Raw genomic sequence first — 20,547 nt, forward strand, 5'->3', positions numbered from 1 at the left:
TTATTCAAGATCTTAAATGGTATATGCAGTTGTTCTCAACTACTTAATAAGATCGCACTGTTTGTACCACCTCGCACCACTAGACAAGTGCGAACATTTTATGTACCATTCCACAGGTTTAATTATTCACTTTTTTCGTTCGTACCCAGAGTCTTGAATTTAGCAAACTCCCTTTACAATTTACAACTGTTCGACAACTCCATCAGTCGTTTTAAAAGAAATTTACATGGGATCAATATTTGAGTGAAGCGACTGTAATTTGTTAACTTATGGTTTTATGATATTATTTCATAGTACATATTTACTTCTAATATTATATTTATATTTCTGTATGTCTGTTTTTTATATTATATTATGTTATTGTTTTTTTTTCTGTACACTATGTATTTTTGTAGAATTGGGCTTGCCCGTAAAATAAAATAAAATAAAATATCCATTTTACTGTCCTTTATTGTACCAGTATTGTATGGGATTATTATTATTGTATTGTATTAAGGATAGGATTGTATATTTGTTATTACAACTGACTGAATGACTAATGTCTATGCCATTAAGGGCGTAGGCGCAAAATTTCGTCTCTAATGCTTTTTAAATGCATTCATTTTTTTAATTCTGAGAAAACTAATAAGTATTTTTGAAAAATTTAAGGGCAGAATGAAAGATTACGTTATTACCGAGGGCCGAAAGTTCCTGAAAACTTTCATAATGTTTATTTTAATAAGTTACAGTTGTGAAAAAAAAAACAGAAAATGTGTGATTTTTAATTTTAAATACGTATCTCATTAAAAAAATTTATTTATTCTAAGGGACTCTCAGCCCTCCGTAATAATAGGTCTGTTCCTTTGTTTTGAGTGTGTAACACTAGTTCTTGAAAAGTGTAAGAAAAGTGTAAGTGTTGCACTTTCTTGATTCTTTGTTTTTCTAGTGTTTACACTTTTTTTCACGATACACTCAACTTCTGTCGTAGAACGCGTACAACTCGTTTCTTTGAAATGCTGTAGGAAAAAGAGTGTAACACTTTTCTACACCTACCTCCGAGATGGTGGTGGATATTACACTCGTCCTGCGCAGTAGTATCATCCAACCGGAGCCAGCTGTTTAGCCATTAAATGTGTTTGTTTACAAAAAAGATATATTTTTTTTTAGTTTAATTTAAACTAGATTTATAAATTGAAAAAACTAAAGTAGCTACAAGTTTTAATTTAATTTTGCTTAACCTCCGAGTGGCACTTTCCTGTAATTTTAAAATTATCACTTTTCAGTGATTTTTTTAATATGCTTTTATGTACTTATGTTCAACAAAGCATTTCCTTTAATTACAATCAAGCCAAAACATCGCAAATCCTGGGCCCTGGACTACTAAAGGCAGTGCTGTTTTTTAACAATAGAGGTTCCGGTACGCAATGTTCGGGGATCTGGGGAGTATTCATAAGGGGGGTCCGCCCCGGGAAAAATTTTTAAATTTAGCCTCAATAAGGGCTATTTGGGAGCAAGGAAAAAATTCAGGAATTTGTCTATAATTTTGTTGTTTTTTTTTTATTTTTTGTCCCAGAGGTACCGGTACGGCGTACCGGCGCGTATCGTCACAAAAACAGCACTGACTAAAGGTATCCGGTATCCGCATATCAGCCATGAATATGCGTTCACTACTCTACATCAAGAAATTTACTTTCCAATGGCTCTGTCACTGAATATATCACCAAGTACAGGAAAACCTATTTAAAACTTATAAAATCAGCTAAAAAATCGTACTATCAAAATCGTCTGAGAAGCTCTAAAAGTGTTGCAAAAGAAACTTAGTCCATAATAAACGATCTTCGAAATAAAATTCACCCAGCTTAAACATTTTTCCTTTCAGACCCTGGAAATCTAAATGAATACTTTGTTAATGTGAGTAAAAATATAACATCAACTATTTTGTCACAAGATCCGGTTTCCTATCTCATTAATTCATTCTTTATAAGGCCAGTTGATCTGCCATCTGAACTGATCCAAACAATCAATAGTATCAAAAGCAAATCTTCCTATAGTACTGATAAAAATTTTCTTAAATCTCCCAGGACATGTGTTGGGAGTCCTCATCTCGCCAATTAATGATTCTTTTGAGAAAGGTAAATTTCCAAAGTACCTAAAGACAGCTATTACTATTCCTCTTCATAAGGGTGGTGAAAAATCTAATTCCTGCAAGTATATACCTATTGCATTACTACCGGTACTCCAAAATTATTGGGAGACTCATAAAAGCATGACTTATGTCCTTTCTTGTTGAAAACATTTTATTACAAAATCAGTTTGGCTTTTTAAATAATAAATGTACTGCTGATGCCATGTTTTCTGTACTACATGAGGTTTATCAACAGAGTTGGGTCGGATACTGAAAAAAAGTATCCGGATACCGGATACGGATACTCAAAATGTATCTGGATACTTTTTAAAAAAGTACGAATACTTTCATTTAAAAATGTATTCGGATACAAGTATCTGGATATTTTTTTCGGATACTTTTTTTAAGAAGGACATAAATTATTAGTATTAGAACTATGTGATGTGCATGCATTTTTAATGTAATATACAGGGTGTAACGAAAATACAGGTCATAAATTTAATCACATATTCTGGGACCAAAAATAGTTCTATTGAACCTAACGTACCTTAGTACAAATTTGCACATAAAAAAAGTTACAACCCTTTGAAATTACAAAATGAAAATCGATTTTTTCGAATGTATCGAAAACTATTAGAGATTTTTTATTGAAAATGGACATGTGGCATTTTTATGCCATTAGTATCTTAAGAAAAAATTATAGTGAAATTTAGACACCCCATCAAAATTTTATGGGGTTTTGTTCCTTTAAACCCCCCCAAACTTTTGTGTACGTTCCAATCTAATTATTATTGTAGTACCATTAGTTAAACACACTGTTTCAAAAACTTTTTTGCCTCTTAGTACTTTTTCGAAAAGTCAGTTTTTATCGAGATATTTTGAATATTTGTCAAATCCACCACATATTTATTGTATATGGTTAAGTACGATTATGGAGACTTAGTAATAATAGGATAATTTATTTATGATTTACATTTTTGGGTATATTTTGAACCATATTAAAAAAGAAGCCACATCTCGATAAAAGGTGCCTTGTCGAAAAAATATAAAGAAGCAAAAAAGTTTTAAAAACACTGTGTTTAACTAATGGTATCGCAGTAATAGTTTAATTGGAACGGACACAACCATTTGGGGGGTTTAAAGGAACAATACCCCCATAAAATCTTTATGTAAACATATTAAAAAAAAGCTGCAACTCGATAAAAACTGCCTTATCGAAAAAATACCAAGAGCCAAAAAAATTTTAAAAATATTGAATTTAACTAATCTGCCCTGTTAAGAATAGAAGTCGTAACTGACAAAATCCCTATTTTGAGATATTCCATGTTTTAGATTTGATTAACTGCCATCAACTGTAATGACTCATTAAAAATCTTGTTACAACATCGCAATATATTTTTTGAGTACAAATTTAATGAGTGCGTGCAATTTTCTTTCAGAGTATTTGAAATTAGACTTTTGATAGATACGACATTTAATCCTAACAAATCATAAAAATAAGGTAAAGTAAAAAGTCTTATCTTAATCAAAGTTATAGTTTATTAAGATAAACAAAATAACATAAAGTCATAATTAGTTTTTTTAATCATGTAAAGCTCCAGGTTCCATTGAAGTTGGTAAATTATTCTAAAACGTTTGTCTGCTTTTAGGCATGTGTTCACACAGTTTAGATATAATTACTTGTTTTCTTTCAGCCGTTATGCCTCTAGGAATGGAATTGGGTGAAGGTTTTGTCATTCCGTTTTGCAATCTTTGCATTCAGAATGTTTACTTCACTTTCTGTCTCTGAGGTGAAGCTGGTTTTGTACGAAAAAGTATATTTACCTATAGAAAAATTTACTTGAACCATTTGATTTAGGTATGGCCTGGTATTAATTTTATTCAGTTTATATGCAGAAGTACCATCTTGTCATTCAAAAAAGTCAGCTAATTCCATAACAATTACTTTAAAAAACTTTTCGACCTTCTAGATACAACACTAGCTGTGGTTTTCCGTTTGGTTACTTGTTCAGAGCGTTATTAAAAATAAAATTTTTCTGTTCGTCTTTTTGCAATTTCCAAAATTCTCCATTTATTTCTGTTCGTCTCGCTTCTGTAATTTTTTCGGAACATCTCCTCTTGCAAGAGATACAAGATGGTTTTACACGGTGCTTAGCAATTGTGGCTGTTAATTTTCTTTTTTTTTTTTTTCTCATTGCTAGGCTCTCTTTAAATTTCTTTCGTTTACGGATTTCCCCTGTTTTAGTTAAATTGTCGTTTTCTGCCCTTTCAACAGATACATATATCTACCAAGATGTCTTGAATAAAATGGAGACAGTCTTCCTTATCTTCTTCTTCACCTTTGGAATCAGATTCTTCAGGAACAACATTTGCAGCTCTCAAAGTTATATCACTAATAATCTTCACTTTATTTTAACCTTTTATGTTTAATTTCGGTTCCTCAATTTCTTCCGTCTCTGAATCTGACAAAATAAAATCGGGGTCATTATCATGCTGAAGTTTCGGTTCCTCACTTTCTTCCGTCTCTGAATCTGACAAAATAAAATTGGGGTCATTATCATGCTGAATTTTCGGTTGATCACTTTCTTCCGTCTCTGAATCTGACAAAATAAAATCGGGGTCATTATCATGCTGAAGTTTCGGTTCCTCAATTTCTTCCGTGTCTGAATCTGACAAAATAAAATCGGGGTCATTATCATGCTGAAGTTTAGGCTTCTTCACGACACGTCGTCGTAAACTATGTATTTTCTCTCTTTGTTGGTTATTTAAAATATGCAGCATTTTAAATGCTCTGCTATTTCTGTCCATTGTTACTGGTTCAGTTAATAAACTTTAATGTAAACACACTTAAAAACACTATAACAATAAGATTAATACTAGAAAATCAGATACGCCGAATAACGCTTACAACCGGTTAAATTTTAGGTTAAGAAACTAAAAAGGCGGGAACACTATGAATAATTATATAGGTTATATCTTCCTATTGTTAGAATATTTTGTCGAAACTACACAATTGTTAAGCAAATTTGTCGTAACTACAAATCGTCTTGTGAAGATACGACTAAAAATGTTAACAAATGGAGATTCGACAAATTGGCTTAACATAAACTGTATGAATGCAGATCCGACAAAATTTTAAAATGGAATAACTTATTTTTAAACAGCAGATATGCCTTTCATTCTTAACATATAGGTAGAGTATTTGGCTATCAATGTGTTGGCGTTATAACCTAAGAAAACTCAAAATTGCAGATACGACTTCTATTCTTAACAGGGCAGTAATGGTATCACAATAATAATTTAATTGGAACGTACACAAAAGTTTGGGGGGGTTAAGGGTACAAAACCCCCTTAAAATTTTTATGGGGTGCACAAATTTCACTATAATTTTTTTTTAAGATACTCCTGCCAGAACTGTTTTATAAGTTAATATATTAAATAAAACTAGTAATTACTGTAATTACTTTACTGTTTATACAAGATACAAGATGGACATGATACAAGTGAAGTTAGCCGAATGTTCGTCTTCTTTTTACATAATATCTAAAACTAAACCTACATTTCAAACACCTCCACCTTAAAGATTAAGTCTTCGGGGTGGCCTAATATTACGGCCAAATTGGGAGCGATTGTAGGTGGATGTACTATCAGACATATCTATATTATGGTTGTTACTGATTGAGCAACCAGGAGTCTGATACTCATCATTTAATACATTAACAGGTGGAGTATCTACATTATCGGGCGATATTTTATTACCTGGTGATTTTAACCCCAGCTCTAGTGATTCTAAGGGATATAACTCAGGTTCGTGCAAAGTCTTGGGATCTGATTTAGTTTTTGACAATTTTAATTGTGATGTGTTACGTCTTACAATTTTGTTGTTGTCTTCCCTTCGTATCCAGTACGATCTTGGTTCTTTAGCCTTCTCTACAACAATTCCTTTAGACCATATTTTATTCTTGCTGGTTTTAATTACAACTTTGTCCCCTTTCCTGTATTCAAATGGTTTCCTGCGGCAGATTTTATCATAATTTGATTTAACTTTCTGCTTTTGCTTACACAACAATTCGTAGATACCCTTTTGTATTTTAGGTTCTAAGTTTGCCTTGGTGGTTGGTATTTGAGATTTTAAATTTCGACACTGGAGGATTTGTGCTGGTGATGCATTTAAATTTATTACAGGAGAGTTGTTATATTCCATAAGTAATTCTCTGAAATCATTATTTTCTTCTAAACTTTTCCTCAAAATCTGTTTTGATATGCTCACAGCTTTCTCAGCTAACCCATTGCTTTGGTGGTAGTAAGGTGAACAAGTTTGCACTGTAATATCCTTTTCTCTGTAGTATTTGTTGCATTCATTGGAGATAAAGGGTATATTGTCTGCTATTATGTGTTGTGGGTATCCAAATCTAATAAAAATGTCTTGGAATGCATTAATAATAGTTTTTGAAGTTTTATCTTTTATTAATATAAGTTCAATCCAGTGTGAGAAATGATCAATAACTACTAAATAACTTTTCCCAGCGAATTCTAAAATATCAGTTCCAATTTTGTTAAATCTAAGTGTAGGAACTGAGTGTGGTAGGAGAGGTTCTTTGTAATTGGCCGGCATATATTTTTCACAAATTCGACATGATTTGATAAACGAAACTATATCATTTGTTAGATTAGGCCAATAAAATAATTTCCTTGTTCGATTGATAGATTTACTGATACCTATATGACCTTTGTGTAATAATTTAATCATATCTAGTTTTAAACTTTGCGGAACTATTATTTTATTATCCAGAAAAACAATACCTGCCTCAACGTATATGCTGTTTCTAAGTGGATAGTATGGTCTACAGTCTTTATGTATTTGGTTCTCCTTGGGCCAACCCTTATAATAATAATCATGGATTTTCATTAGAGTCTTATCCTTGTTGGTTTCAATGCGAAATGCATCCCTCTTTTCGACACTCATTGGTAGGTGGGTTGTTACAGAGTGTACCATCTCAAACATTTCTGGATCAACGCTTTCTGTATTTTTTAAACTTGCTCGTGAAAGCATGTCTGCGAAGTGTATATTCTTCCCAGGTACATAGTATACATTTAATGAATATTTTAATAGTTTTATTCTAAGTCTTTGTAACCTGACAGACCCTATATTATGAATGGGTTTCTTCATTATAGATATAATGGGTTTATGGTCAGTTTGAACATCTACATTGAATTTATAAATAAAATCATGAAATTTCTGAGTTCCGTAATATATAGCTAAAAATTCTTTTTCGGTTTGACTATAATTGACTTCATGATTGTTCATAGTTCGAGAACTGCATGCAACTAATTTTAGAATTTTGTCATATTCCTGAAACATGCAACAACCTAGCCCATCCTTAGATGCATCGCATTGTAATACTATTTTCTTCTCTGGGTCAAATGGGGTGAGACCTGGAGATTTGCTAATTATATGTTTTAGTTTGTCAAACGCTTCTTGGTGTTTGGGTAGCCACTGAAATTCACAGTTTGCTTTTAGTAGTTCACCTAAAGGGTTCATATACTCTGACATATTTTTTATGTAACGCCTTACATAGTTGAAAGACCCTAATACTCTTTGTAATTCAACTTTATTTGTAGGGGTAGGTAATCTGCATAGTGATTCAACTCTATTCGGGTCAATTTCCATGCCGTTTGACGAAAACATCTGTCCCATAAATTTAACCTGACTTTGACAGTATTGAATTTTGTTTCTATTAAATTTAGCATTAAATTTTTTTGCTCGTTTTATTACCTCTGTTAAGGCTATATCGTGTTCCTCTCTGGTGGAACCAGAGATTATCATATCGTCATGACAAATTTGTACATTTTTTATACCTTTAAAAATTTTTTCTACTTGATCCTCGAAGATATCTTGGGCATTGGATAATCCATAAGGTAGTACTTTGAATCTGTAAATACCAAATGGGGTTGCAAAACAACACTTCCATGAGGATTCTTCAGTGAGTACTATGTGATGATAACCCTCTGCCAAATCCATCACAGTAAATATAGTCTGGCCTTTTAAATTTGCACATATTTCTTCAATATTTGGTACTAACCTGGGTTTTCGAATAATTTGATTGTTTAGGTCGGCTGGGTCTAGACAAAGCCTAATTTTACCATCGGGTTTTTCTACGATAACAGTTCTATTAATACTCGCTGCTGGATGTATCTCATCTACCTTAACAATTGCATTTCTCTCTATGAGCCTTTGTAGTTCATTCTTTAAGGGGTCTCGAATAGCCAAAGGAATCCTTGTAGGGGGGTGACTAACAGCTTCAAAACGTTCAATGGTGGTGATTGTGTGTTCGCCAGGGAACCTTCCAAACCCACTAAAAATTTCATGATTTTCCTTAATAAATTTATCTTTGTCATTTAAAATTATCTTAGCACAATTAACCCTTTTAATTAAATTTAATTTTGTACATGTTTGCCCACTTAACAGAACCTGACTTGCACCCTTTGTTATAACAAAATCTTCATAAATTTCTAAATTTTTATACTTACAATACAAATTACATATACCAATTGGTTTTACATGTGAGCCCTCAAACCCTTTTAATACAAACTCAGTAGGTCTAACCTTAAATTGCTTGTTAATAGATTTAAAAATCTTATCTGGGATTATGTTTACATCTGCCCCTGCATCTAACCTAACTTTGATTTTTTTGTTTTCTATGAACATAGTTTCCTCCCATACATTTTTTTGACTTTTAGAATTACTAGAGTTAACATTTCCTACAAAATAATCACTTACACTGCTATTGTCTTCATCCTCATCTTCAACATTTCTTATATTTCTTACCTTACATGCGACAGCAAAGTGGTTTTGTAGTCCACACCTTTTACATTTTTTGCCAAATGCTGGACACTCTCTGACTCCATGGGTGGTCTGACATCTCTTACATTTAAACTCATTTTTCTTTTGTTTGTGGTCACGGTCACACTTCGGTTTATAATTTTGGGATTCCTTTGTTGACCAATTTTGATTATTATGTCCATATTTGTTGACAAAATTTACCTGGGTTAAGTCCTCTTGGAATATTAGACTCTGTGATTTACTTTGTTCACTTGTACGACAGAAAGTTACAGCTTTATCAAGTGTCAGTTGGTCTATTCGCAGTAGTGCTTCTCTTGTTACAGGATCGTTGATACTCATTACTATTTTGTCACGTAATGCTTTGTCCTCGTTGGATTCATTCTTGTCGATAATATTGTAGTTGCAACTCTTGATTAAATGTCTGCACTCAGTCAAGAAGTGTTCGAATGTTTCCCCTTCTTGTTGTGCTCTTTTTAGAAATTTATATCTTTCGAAGCACTCGTTTATGCGTGGATTTACATACTTTTCAATAAGACTGCGTACATAGTTGTATTTACTTTTACTAGCTTCTGTGTCAGGAACATCGAAAGTCGTCATGATTCTTGCTGAATTGGTTCCAATAATATTTCTTAAAATTGATAGTTTGACATCATCTGCGGCCTCATTTTGGCCCGTAGCCACCAAATAATCGTCAAAACTTACTTTCCAGAACTTCCATTCTGAAGCCGCATTCGGTCCTTGTAGATCGAAATCTGGTGGCACCTTCACGCCCATTGCCATATTCATACTTAATTTTTGTATTAGCTGTTGGGTATTTTAATTGTATCTTTATTTCCTTGACTGCGTCATGTTTTATAAGTTAATATATTAAATAAAACTAGTAATTACTGTAATTACTTTACTGTTTATACAAGATACAAGATGGACATGATACAAGTGAAGTTAGCCGAATGTTCGTCTTCTTTTTACATAATATCTAAAACTAAACCTACATTTCAAACAAGAACAATGCCACATGTCTATTTTCAATTAGGCAATCCAAACCACGTGACCTCTGGTTGGCACACAAACTAAAAGGAGACGTTAATTTGTCCAATTCGTTCCTCTATTTGCGCATGTGCAAGCAATGTCATATAAAGGAATCTTTTATTTTGACAATTGACATTAAATATTTTTGTAAATTTGTAAAAAATTATAAAAATAACTTTTAAAATGTGCTGAAATTCTGTATAAAATCTGCTGTTACCTGTAATGTAGATAAAAAGTAAAATAAGATCATGGAAAAGAGTAAAACGTTGACTTTAATTAGTATTTTGTCATTTAAAGAACAGAACAACATAGAACATAACCGATAATAATCATCCTGCAATATAGAAGTACATTTAGAAATAAATACTCTATTTTAGGAGTTGTTAAATACTTGTGCATATTATGGGTATATAAAATGGGGAATTTATGGACAATGTATTGCTATCCAGTTCTCAACTACAGCAGTTGAAGTGCTTCCATTATAAATATTGCTTGTTATTGAAAGATTTGGTATTTTGAAGAGATTTTTCATATTGATATGTGAAATGAGATGCAATGCAAGAAATCTTTTGTTCAAAGAATATCAGCTTTACAAATATTGCAGTTGTTTAGAGAAAACATTGAAATACTGGCAACTGAGCCTGCGGTTATTTAATGGAACAAGCTGTGGCAGTACATTTTTAACCAGGAGAAAATCTAGTGCAAATATTTATGTGTGTGTTTGTTTGTTTTAAAATTTTGCCATTTAAGGCAAATACAGTAAAAATTCCGTTAACCGAAATGTCTTGACAGTTTAAATAATTTTGTCAATAAAAAGTAAATTAAACAGCAATAAAATTAAGCAAATTGAACATGTTTAGAGTGTTTTTTTTTAGGAATCTTCTATTTTCTTTTGTGTTTCCCTTCGACAACGATGTTTTGTAGCTCTATCTCTCCAATACTATGTAATTTGATAAAAGGAGAATACAAAAAACAATGTTATTTTTAACCGAAATTCTTGTTATCCGAAACAGCCTCCCCCTCAATTATTTCGATTAATGGAGGTTTTACTGTAAATGGCTAATGTTGATAATATATTATTTTTCTTGGATTGCAGTTTGTTAATAAATTTATAAATACAGTCGGAAAAATTAAAGAATACCCATGAACGAACATATAAAACACGCTGTATTTTCCTGTCACCGTGTCACAAAGAATATTGTCCAGAGCTAGTACATGTAAGAATAATTATTACATGTACTTGCGCTGGCAAATTTTTTGTGTGACACGGTGACAGGAAAATACAGCGTGTTTTATATGTTCGTTCATGGGTATTCTTTCATTTTTCCTACTGTATGTACATACATGATATTGGTGTTTGATTTATTGATTTGAAATGATTTTAAGTATCATTTAAAGTATGTTATATCACATTCCGTTAAAAGAACTTCCACAACTAGCAAAAATGTATGATAAACAAATTGTTTTAAAGGATAAAAATAATAATAAAGGAATTAGCTGTATGGTGGGTTTTTTATAGTACATTTAAATAAACAAATGCTGACGGCATGCAAATGAAAGTGTAATTAATACTTTTGGTTCAAAACTTTATAGATTCTAATACATAAAGGATTAAAATTTAAAAAATAAATACTTAAACCTTTGTTTTATTGTATTAACCTCTTTATATTGTTAATACCATTTGGATTGCATATCAACCAAAGGATAACATGGAACAAACACCTCCAAATGAAATGCAGGCAGTTGGATCTCAAGTTCAGACAAATGTACTGGCTCCTTGGTAGGACATCCAAATTGTCATTAAATAACAAATTACTACTATACAAAGCCGTGTTGGTCATAACTTTGATTTTATATTATGTGTTTGTTCCTTAGTACCCATTGTTTACTGCTATTTGTTGAATGATGTACAATTCTATCTTGAAGTTATTTATGGCATGGGTATTTCTGTCAGTGTATGTAACATATTATGTAGACTGCCAATAGGATTTTTCAGCCCTTCTCATTTGTTTAGAACTTCTGTTCCTAATGTCGTATATTAATATTATACATGGATGATTATAAGAACTATCAAAAAGCTCGAAACAAATGAGAAGCGTTGAAAAGTCCTATTTATGTTGTGTTAGGATGGGATGATGAAATGTGTCAGTATTTTGTATTAGATAAAAAAAATAGCAAGTTGTCCGAATCATCATTGTAAATCAAAAACAGGTCTTTTGAGATATTAGACTTTGGCATCCATTTATCCAACGTTGTAATAGGCATCAAGAAAAGAACAAAAAGAAGAGAACAATACTTTGGGCAACTTGCTACTTTTTTTATCTAATACAAAATACTGACACAATTCATCATCCCATCCTAACTATTAGGGTGGCTATTAGAGCCACCTCAGAAAATTTTACTTTTGTTTAATAATGGTATGTAAATTTTTTCTTTATACGGTCCACGTTGCCTTTGAAACTTTAGAAATGGATGGTATGCTTCTGTTGGAGTAATTTAGTGTTAAATAATAAAGTTTTTATTTCTACTATTTTCCTTGGTGAGATGTACCACTAGTGTAATGAACGTGCAATGTTTACTAAATTCCCAAAAAATTGTATAAGACTGTCAGAATATCACTGGAGAGCAATGGAAACTCTCAGAGTTTATTATAACTGTAAACACCAAGAATACAAAATAAGAGGCACACGAGTTGCAAGCTAGCTGGGCAGCACTGATAAACAAAGGCATCTCAGTCACGCATTACCACTATTGTCGGACTATTATTTATTGCATTCATTAAGTGCAACAAGACAGTCAAATGGAAACAAACGCATTAATATATTATACACTTCAATAATATACCCTTTCTCTAAAACATTGAATTTTACTACGTGGCTCTAATAATTTGATCACCCACTGTATGTTACATAGACTGACAGAAATATCCATATCATAAATAACTTCGAGATATAATTATAGAATTGTACGCATCATGCAACAAATATATATGTAGCAGTAAACAATGGGTACAAGGAACAAACAATTAACAGAATCGAAAATCAAAAACTGCATAAAAAAGCCTTGAAATTAGTCTTCCCATTATCATAGAAAAACCCAGAACCTATCTTCTTCTCTATCACAGGTAAGATATCAACAAATATGTAGCCAAACACATAAAAAGAAAGGAATAACGCCAGCTTTCAGAACTAACAACTTACAAATATTTTAAATAAATCTTGTGGGAAGATTGAAAACAAAAGTTTTGTTTATTGTTAGACATGAATTTCCAACCATCGAATCCGTTAATTCTTTTCATTACACTTTAAGCACACTACACTCTAAAATAAATTTGTAGTAAAGTGTACAATCTGATAAAATAATACCGTCTTTTCCGTTGGCATCGGTCCATTTTAATTCGTATCTACTTATCCAATATATTTGAAAATATCATTTAACCTAACCTATTTTTTATAGTTTAGACTTGCCTTATCTTTTTCTCTAAAAGATATAAATAGTTATAAATAATTATAGATAAATAATTTAATTGAAATCTACACTAACATTTGTTTAAAAGCACATTTAGATATTATGAATACTTTGTTAAAGAAAGAATAATCTATAAATGTTAAAATATACTACTAGTTAAAGAAAGAATAATCTTTTTTAGCCGTAATAGGTCCACTGCACATTATTTAAATTTTGGCACGAAATTCAATATGACATTGCCTGCACATGCGCAAATAAAGGAACGAATTGGACAAATGGGGGCTATGCTGTATCCTTTACGTAAAGTGATTACGTACATGTGTAAAGTTCAGAATTACGTACATCAGATTACAGTCGTCAAAACATAAGTGTATAAAGTGGTATGATGTATGAAAAAAATTACGTATCATGTTATTAGGGTTCTGTCATGTCCTGACTGTCAGTTAATTCATGTTAACCCAACTTTTTGCTTGTTTTTAAGTTTAATGTTTATATTTTGAAAAGATGAATTTTGTAAATCGGTTATTTATGTACTTAAATGCTGTGGCAGAAAGACATAATTTAAATCTAGAGTGACTTCAGTTACGAGATGGATTACGAGACAACCAGTAATCCGTTTTTATGAGATATTTCAGTGCCAAAAACTATTACTGTGATATAAAATTAAATAAAACATTGTAATTACTACTAGATTAACAATCTTATATTTTTATGTTTAGTGATAATGTTTAAAATTTAATGGACTAAGCTCATGTTGTAAGTTTTTATGCTTCTTTAATACAATGCTTTTTTGTCTTAATTTCATTGTATTTACTGAGAAAAGAATTATAAATTTATTTTAGACTTGATGAAACAAATAAATTTTGCGAAAGCTTGATATTAATACATTCACTGACACAACTGCATATGAAGTCACTCCTTAAGAAGATGTGATTACATGTGAAGTGTGTCCGTTAATGTGTCTACAGAGTTTTTTTTTTATTCTGCCCCGTAACTTAATGACTGCAACCTCAAAATACAGATAACAGACACTAAGAATTCAGCTTTTTCACCCATTTAGTGAAGATGTTTTGTTTACAAATCAACATTATCAGTTTATCTACATTTCTGTATGCTATACCGCTATACCTACTAGAGGTGTATGCTAGCTTGGGAAAAGATCACTACAGGAGCAATGCCACCAATTTGTGACAATAATGTCAGAAGATCCTAACGATTCCAGAGCAACAACTAACACATCCAAGGAGGAAGCTACAGCTACCTGAGGAAAGGAATGTTTCAAACAATCAATGTTTAGAGTTTTTCAAACAAGGAAAGGTTAACGTAGACCTATTCTAACTTGGCTATACTGTACTGATGATAGCTAATGAGTCAGAGACATGTCGATGGCTTAACTTGCACAGCGGTTAACTCCGTTTTTTAAAACTTTACAGGAACACAAACAAACTTCTTAAAATCACAGAATTGGTATATTGGGTAACTCCTCAATTCGCATAGTAAATAGTTACGTTAAAAATGGACAACTCCATCCTCAACATATTATGTTATAACTAGGATATTTCTCACAAAAAGTTATATTATTTCATTAAAACTACTTGCCGGTAAAATGGAGTTAGCCGATTTGCAAGTTAAGCCATCGATGTGTCTGTCTTCACATAGTATATCTTAAACATACTGTATTTTTTCCATCCTTGTTGTGAGACGTGCTGATATATACTTCCTACTTGATTTTACTGTCAACTCGCACTGACCATGAGGAAGTGGCTCAAGCACTTCAAAAAATAAAGGAATCAGGATATTCCTGGGGAAATGTGGAAGCCATTAGAAGAGGCAGGAATAAGTTGGCTAATACGTTTATTTAATAGAATTATGGAAGTTGGACAAATGCTAAACGAATGGAGAAGCAGTATATTTGTACCCATTTATAAAAACAAAAAAAAATACAATAATGAACAAACTACAGTCATAAAACTACTTAGACACTTCATGAAAATATGGGAGAGGCACAGTAAGTACTCGGTTCTTATTTATACTCATTAGTTTTGGATCGGTAAACAAGGGAACTGCATAGACCTGGATAATGCGTACCAAAAAAAAGTTGATTAAAATAGCTAGCTGAAAATTATTTGTTAATAGATTAACAGTGTCTAGTCAGACAAACTTTGATGTATGGGAACAGGGGAAGTATTAATTGTGGAATAAGTTAAAAATTTGGAACGTCAGACTTTGAAAACGTTTTATGTATTTTGTCGGACAGAACTTCCAATTGATTTGTTTCCATTTCATTACTCTCATGCAAAAATCAGACTGGTGTTTATCACCAACTGGGCATTTTAATGAGTGGAACAAGAAGAACATGTCAAATGACAGGAATCATGTTGGTTAGTAATATCAGTCTGATTTTTGCATGAGAGTTTAATGAAAGGGTAACAAATCAATTGGATGTTCTGTCTGACAAAATACAAGGGAGTTTTAGTAATCTACGTTCCAAATTTTTAAACTGTTCCACAATTAAAACTTCCAGTGTTTGCGTACATCAAAGTTTGTCCGACTAGACACCGTTAAGCTATAGGGCTTTTCATTCACAGTCATTTGTTTTGAGCTTCTGTCATATGCCGTATAATCCGTGTATAGGGCTTTTCATCGATTGTCATTTGTTTCGAGCTTCTGTCATGTGTCATATTATATTAATATATCTACGTCATATGTCTTTGGTTTGTATCATTGGTATATGCCAATAACGTATGATGTAGATATATTAATATTATGAGACACAGGACAGAAGCTCGAAACAAATGACTGTGAATGAAAAGCCCTATATTAATATTATATATAACATGACAGGAACTCGAAACAAATGACAATTGATGAAAAGCCCTATTAGCAAATTTTCAGCTTGCTGTTAATCAACTTTTTTTGATACGTGGGATCCAGGCCTAGCAGGGTAAGGGTGCACTCACTAAGGAGACCAAAGGATGGTATCCTCGCCTAGAACAGAGTATCCTACTACTCTTCATTTTCGTGAACGATCTCATCGCATTTAACATAATGCATCAGGTGATCCATGATATGGTAGGAGGGATACCAGGGAGTGAGGGTTGGCGCTTCGTTGTGAGCACAACTTTACATTCCCTGGTACTTACTGTATCCTGATGATGTATGTACTGTTAGTAATTAGTAGGAAATAGTGAAAGCTACTTAGAACAAAACCAAAAATTCATTTTATGATATAATATATTGAAGTACTAAACAACTAAAAAATCACTTAAAAATTAAACACTAAACCAATTAAACTAAAAATCAAATACAAGTCTATCACACAAACAACTTGGTTTCACAAATAAAAATAACAATATTTATTAATATAACATAAACATTTTCACATAACCAAACTAAACGGCAAGTAATTTTTGTTTAGAAAAGTTTAAAATTACGTTTACGCGTGCGTTTACCTAAAAGAAATTACATACGAAGGTAGGCAACCCCTTGGATAACATTGATACAGCATACCGATTTTACACACAAGATTACAGTCTGTAATTTGAGTTTACCCTACGTAATCACTTTACGTAATGGATACAGCATAGCCCCCATTAACGTCTCCTCAAACTAAAGAAGAGGTTATGTTTGTATCTATTTTTCAACTTACCGGTCACGGGAGGAATGAATCCTACTATAACGCTCCTAGCGGACATTTCTGAATTAGCAGCATTCCATTTGTCATTTGTTTATCCTTTGACTTTGACGTTTGAATGTTTGACTTGACACAAAAATAAGTTTGATTGAATGAAATACAAATATAAATCTTTTTACTATTTATTAATATTATTGCTTGCGTAGTTATTATTATTAATGTTGAATTAACAGTCCCTGTCCCTGCTCAATTGATTAGACTCGCCCTAGAAATATCAGTTTTTTTTTAATTTCAAGTACTTACCTTTAAAAGTGATACAGAACTGCTAAATGCTAAATGGGTGAAATAACAATTAATAATGGTGCTATTTACATAATTAAGTTAAAAATGGTGAAATTTTTTTATTGAATTGTGAAAACTTAACAGATTGCAATAGAATGTGCTCACAGACAACAGTGTGCAATGACTAGTGATTGGTGTTCAATTTTTGTAAAATTTGGAGTGGTGAGTGTTGATATTGTTCTATGTCTATATTAATGAAAGTTTTTAATTTGTTTAATTTATTTTAAGATATTAAAGAACCAGGATGTTTCTACTTAGGTTTTTGACTAAACTTTCCAACTAATGATTAATAATACACCACATTTTTTTTGCTATTCTTCTTTGACAACATGTGATATTTTCTAATAGAGCAGTAACAGAAGAGATTTGCTCAACAGAAAGATTTTTACAATCATCCATATGAAAAAATTCTAATCGAAGATATTCGTCTTTTAGAAATTAACATATTTATATTAATATCTTAAAATAAATTAAACAAATTAAAAACTAACATTAATATAGAAACAATATAAAACTCACCATTGCAAATTTTACGAAAATTGAATACCAATCACAAATTCTACGAAAAAACTAACTTTTAGCCCATTATATTGCCATCTGTCAAGTTTCACAATTCAATCAAAAAGTTTCACCATTTTTAACTTAATTATGTAGCATGATTATTACGTTTTTGTTATTTAACCCATTGAGCAGTTCGGTATGGCTTTGAACATACTCTTAAGGTGTTTCAAATTAAAATAACTGATATTTCTAGGGTGAGTCTAATAAATTGAGCAGGGACTATACATTTTCTTTGTAAATTAATTTACTTGGCTGTATTTTAAAATATCATTTACGAAATTTAAATGATTATGCTCAAATAGGTATTTAACAATTTTATTAATAACTACTTGCCCACAAATAATGAAAGAACACAATAAAGCAGATCAACACGATAGATAGATATACAGTAGAACCCCGATTATCCGTTTGCGGATTATCCGGGCTGCGGATTATCCGTGCTATGACTTTCTATTAATCAAATTGCATTTTTGGGGTTTTATCAAAGTAGCATCACCGTAAATCACTCGACTAAACCATACACACCGAGAAGGAGACTCATAATAAAAGATTTATTTTTTCTGTTATCTTTTTATGGTAGATACATATGCATGTATATACGTACATATGTATTATATATGAGAAATAAATGTTTCGATTATCCGTGCATTTCAATTATCCATGCCAACGTCCGGTCCCGAGTAGCACGGATAATCAGGGTTCTACTGTATATCTGATTAAAGTTAACTCTAACATATTAGGTATATATGTGAATTTGTTTTATTTATTCATAAAAATCCCTATTTCTTTTGTATACAAGTGATCATTTTCCCTGATTTTATTTTCACAATCTTCTAGTAGTGACTTCATGCCGAAGGTGCTTGGCTTTTGAAGTAAATCTTCAGATTTTGGAGTTTGCTTTTTCTTAGTACTCACAAACCTCACTTGTTTTTCATACTTCTTATTGCCAGGCTCATTGTAAACATCTTTTAATGTCTTAGTTTCATTTCCAATCAAACTTAGTATATTGTCCATCATTTTTCCAACTTTCAATTTAACATCAGAAGTTAATTTTTTTGAAGAAATTAATTCATACATTATATCCAGCTTAACTTTAAGATCTTGGTTTTCACAATCTCCTTTTTTAATTATATTTTCATTTACCACAGTTTGGATAATATCATCAGTTTCTGTCTCAGTTTTTTGAATGGGTTTCAAAGTCTGGAGATTATTTCTAATAACTGCATGTATGTGTTTGCAGAAATTACTTTTGATAAAAAAATCCACGCAAGTACAGGTAAATTCATGGATACAAGTCTTACATTCGCTGCAAAAAATATGACAATTTTTATTTATTTTTAAACACTCATCTACCTTTTGAACGTGATACTCGGTATTATTTTGAATTGATTTTATTTTATAGTTGTTTTCATCTATTTTGCAGATGTCTTTAAATTTAATATCTTGACTTCTTACATGTGCTTTCTTTATTAAGTTCATTCTATGTGAATTATTACCTTTAACCTTTTTCTTCAATTTTTTTATAACTATATCACGTACTAAATTTAAAAGAGCATACAAACAAGTGTCTACCCTTTTATTTTTTTTTCCTTGAAAATAGACATGTTTCAGCGTTCGATGCAATGCTTCTAAGTACATGTTTGTGTTAATTCCTAGTCCTTTTCTGTAACAATATGCCCATAAATTACAACGACCTGCATAGTAACTTTGGAAATATTGTCCAAATGCCGCAGTATCCTCACAAGCAAGTAATTCTGATAATACAAAATTTAGCATATCTTCAAAATCGGCAGGATCAGTTGACTGTAGCAACAAACGCAAGTACTTATATACTTTTGCCTTCATCGCTTGATCACCTTTAATTTTATTTAAGTTCTTACGCCAATTTCTATCAATGTGCCAAGCACAAAGGAGGTGGTTCTCTGGTTTGCTCATAATATTTGTCCATGCATTAAAAAATTCTGGAGCATCATCAGACATAAACACGTTACATTTTATGTCACCAGTTTGTTCTTTAATAGAATTAAAAAAATATGCTAAGACATTGGTGTCCGCCCTGTTTGAAAGCAAGAAAGCAGTAGGCACCCCTTCTCCAAATTCATCAACAACCATGAGTGTTGTTAATAAGAAATCATAGCCTGTAGTTCCATATGCGTTGAGTCCACACATATTTTATCTGATCCAAACAGTTTCAATTGTTTTTCTTGAAATTTAGTCATAAATATTAAAGCAAAATCATTTGTATTGAATATATTAGGCAGATCGTCTGAGCCTTGCTCTTTGTAAAATATAATTGAAAATTCATCTTTTAGAGATTTTAATCGTTCAACCCATAAACGAATGCTTATGACATCATTCTGATGTAGCTGGACATATTCTTTTAAAGAAAAGTCCCTGGTTATATTTCGCAAGTCTTGGCGATCTAAAAAATTAAGTCGTCCAACAGAATCTTCAGAATAAATCCCATTGCGAATATCATCCAGGATTTTTTGGAATGACACGCCTTCAGAGATTTTTCCTTAAAATAAAAAAATGCAAAGTTAATACAACATTAAAGTACATTAG

The 20,547-nt window shown here is 31.7% G+C and overlaps 1 protein-coding gene across 1 annotated transcript; it reads right to left on the reverse strand.

Moving 5' to 3' along the window:
• Nucleotides 1–18,741: 18,741 nt before the first annotated feature.
• LOC126880808 (uncharacterized) lies at nucleotides 18,742–20,151 on the reverse strand. Its single transcript, XM_050644870.1, has one exon. The coding sequence runs from the start codon at nucleotides 20,149–20,151 to the stop codon at nucleotides 18,742–18,744; it is 1,410 nt and encodes a 469-aa protein (XP_050500827.1).
• Nucleotides 20,152–20,547: the final 396 nt, after the last annotated feature.

This window comes from Diabrotica virgifera, chromosome 2, assembly GCF_917563875.1.
Source record: "Diabrotica virgifera virgifera chromosome 2, PGI_DIABVI_V3a".
Lineage (NCBI taxonomy): Eukaryota > Metazoa > Arthropoda > Insecta > Coleoptera > Chrysomelidae > Diabrotica > Diabrotica virgifera.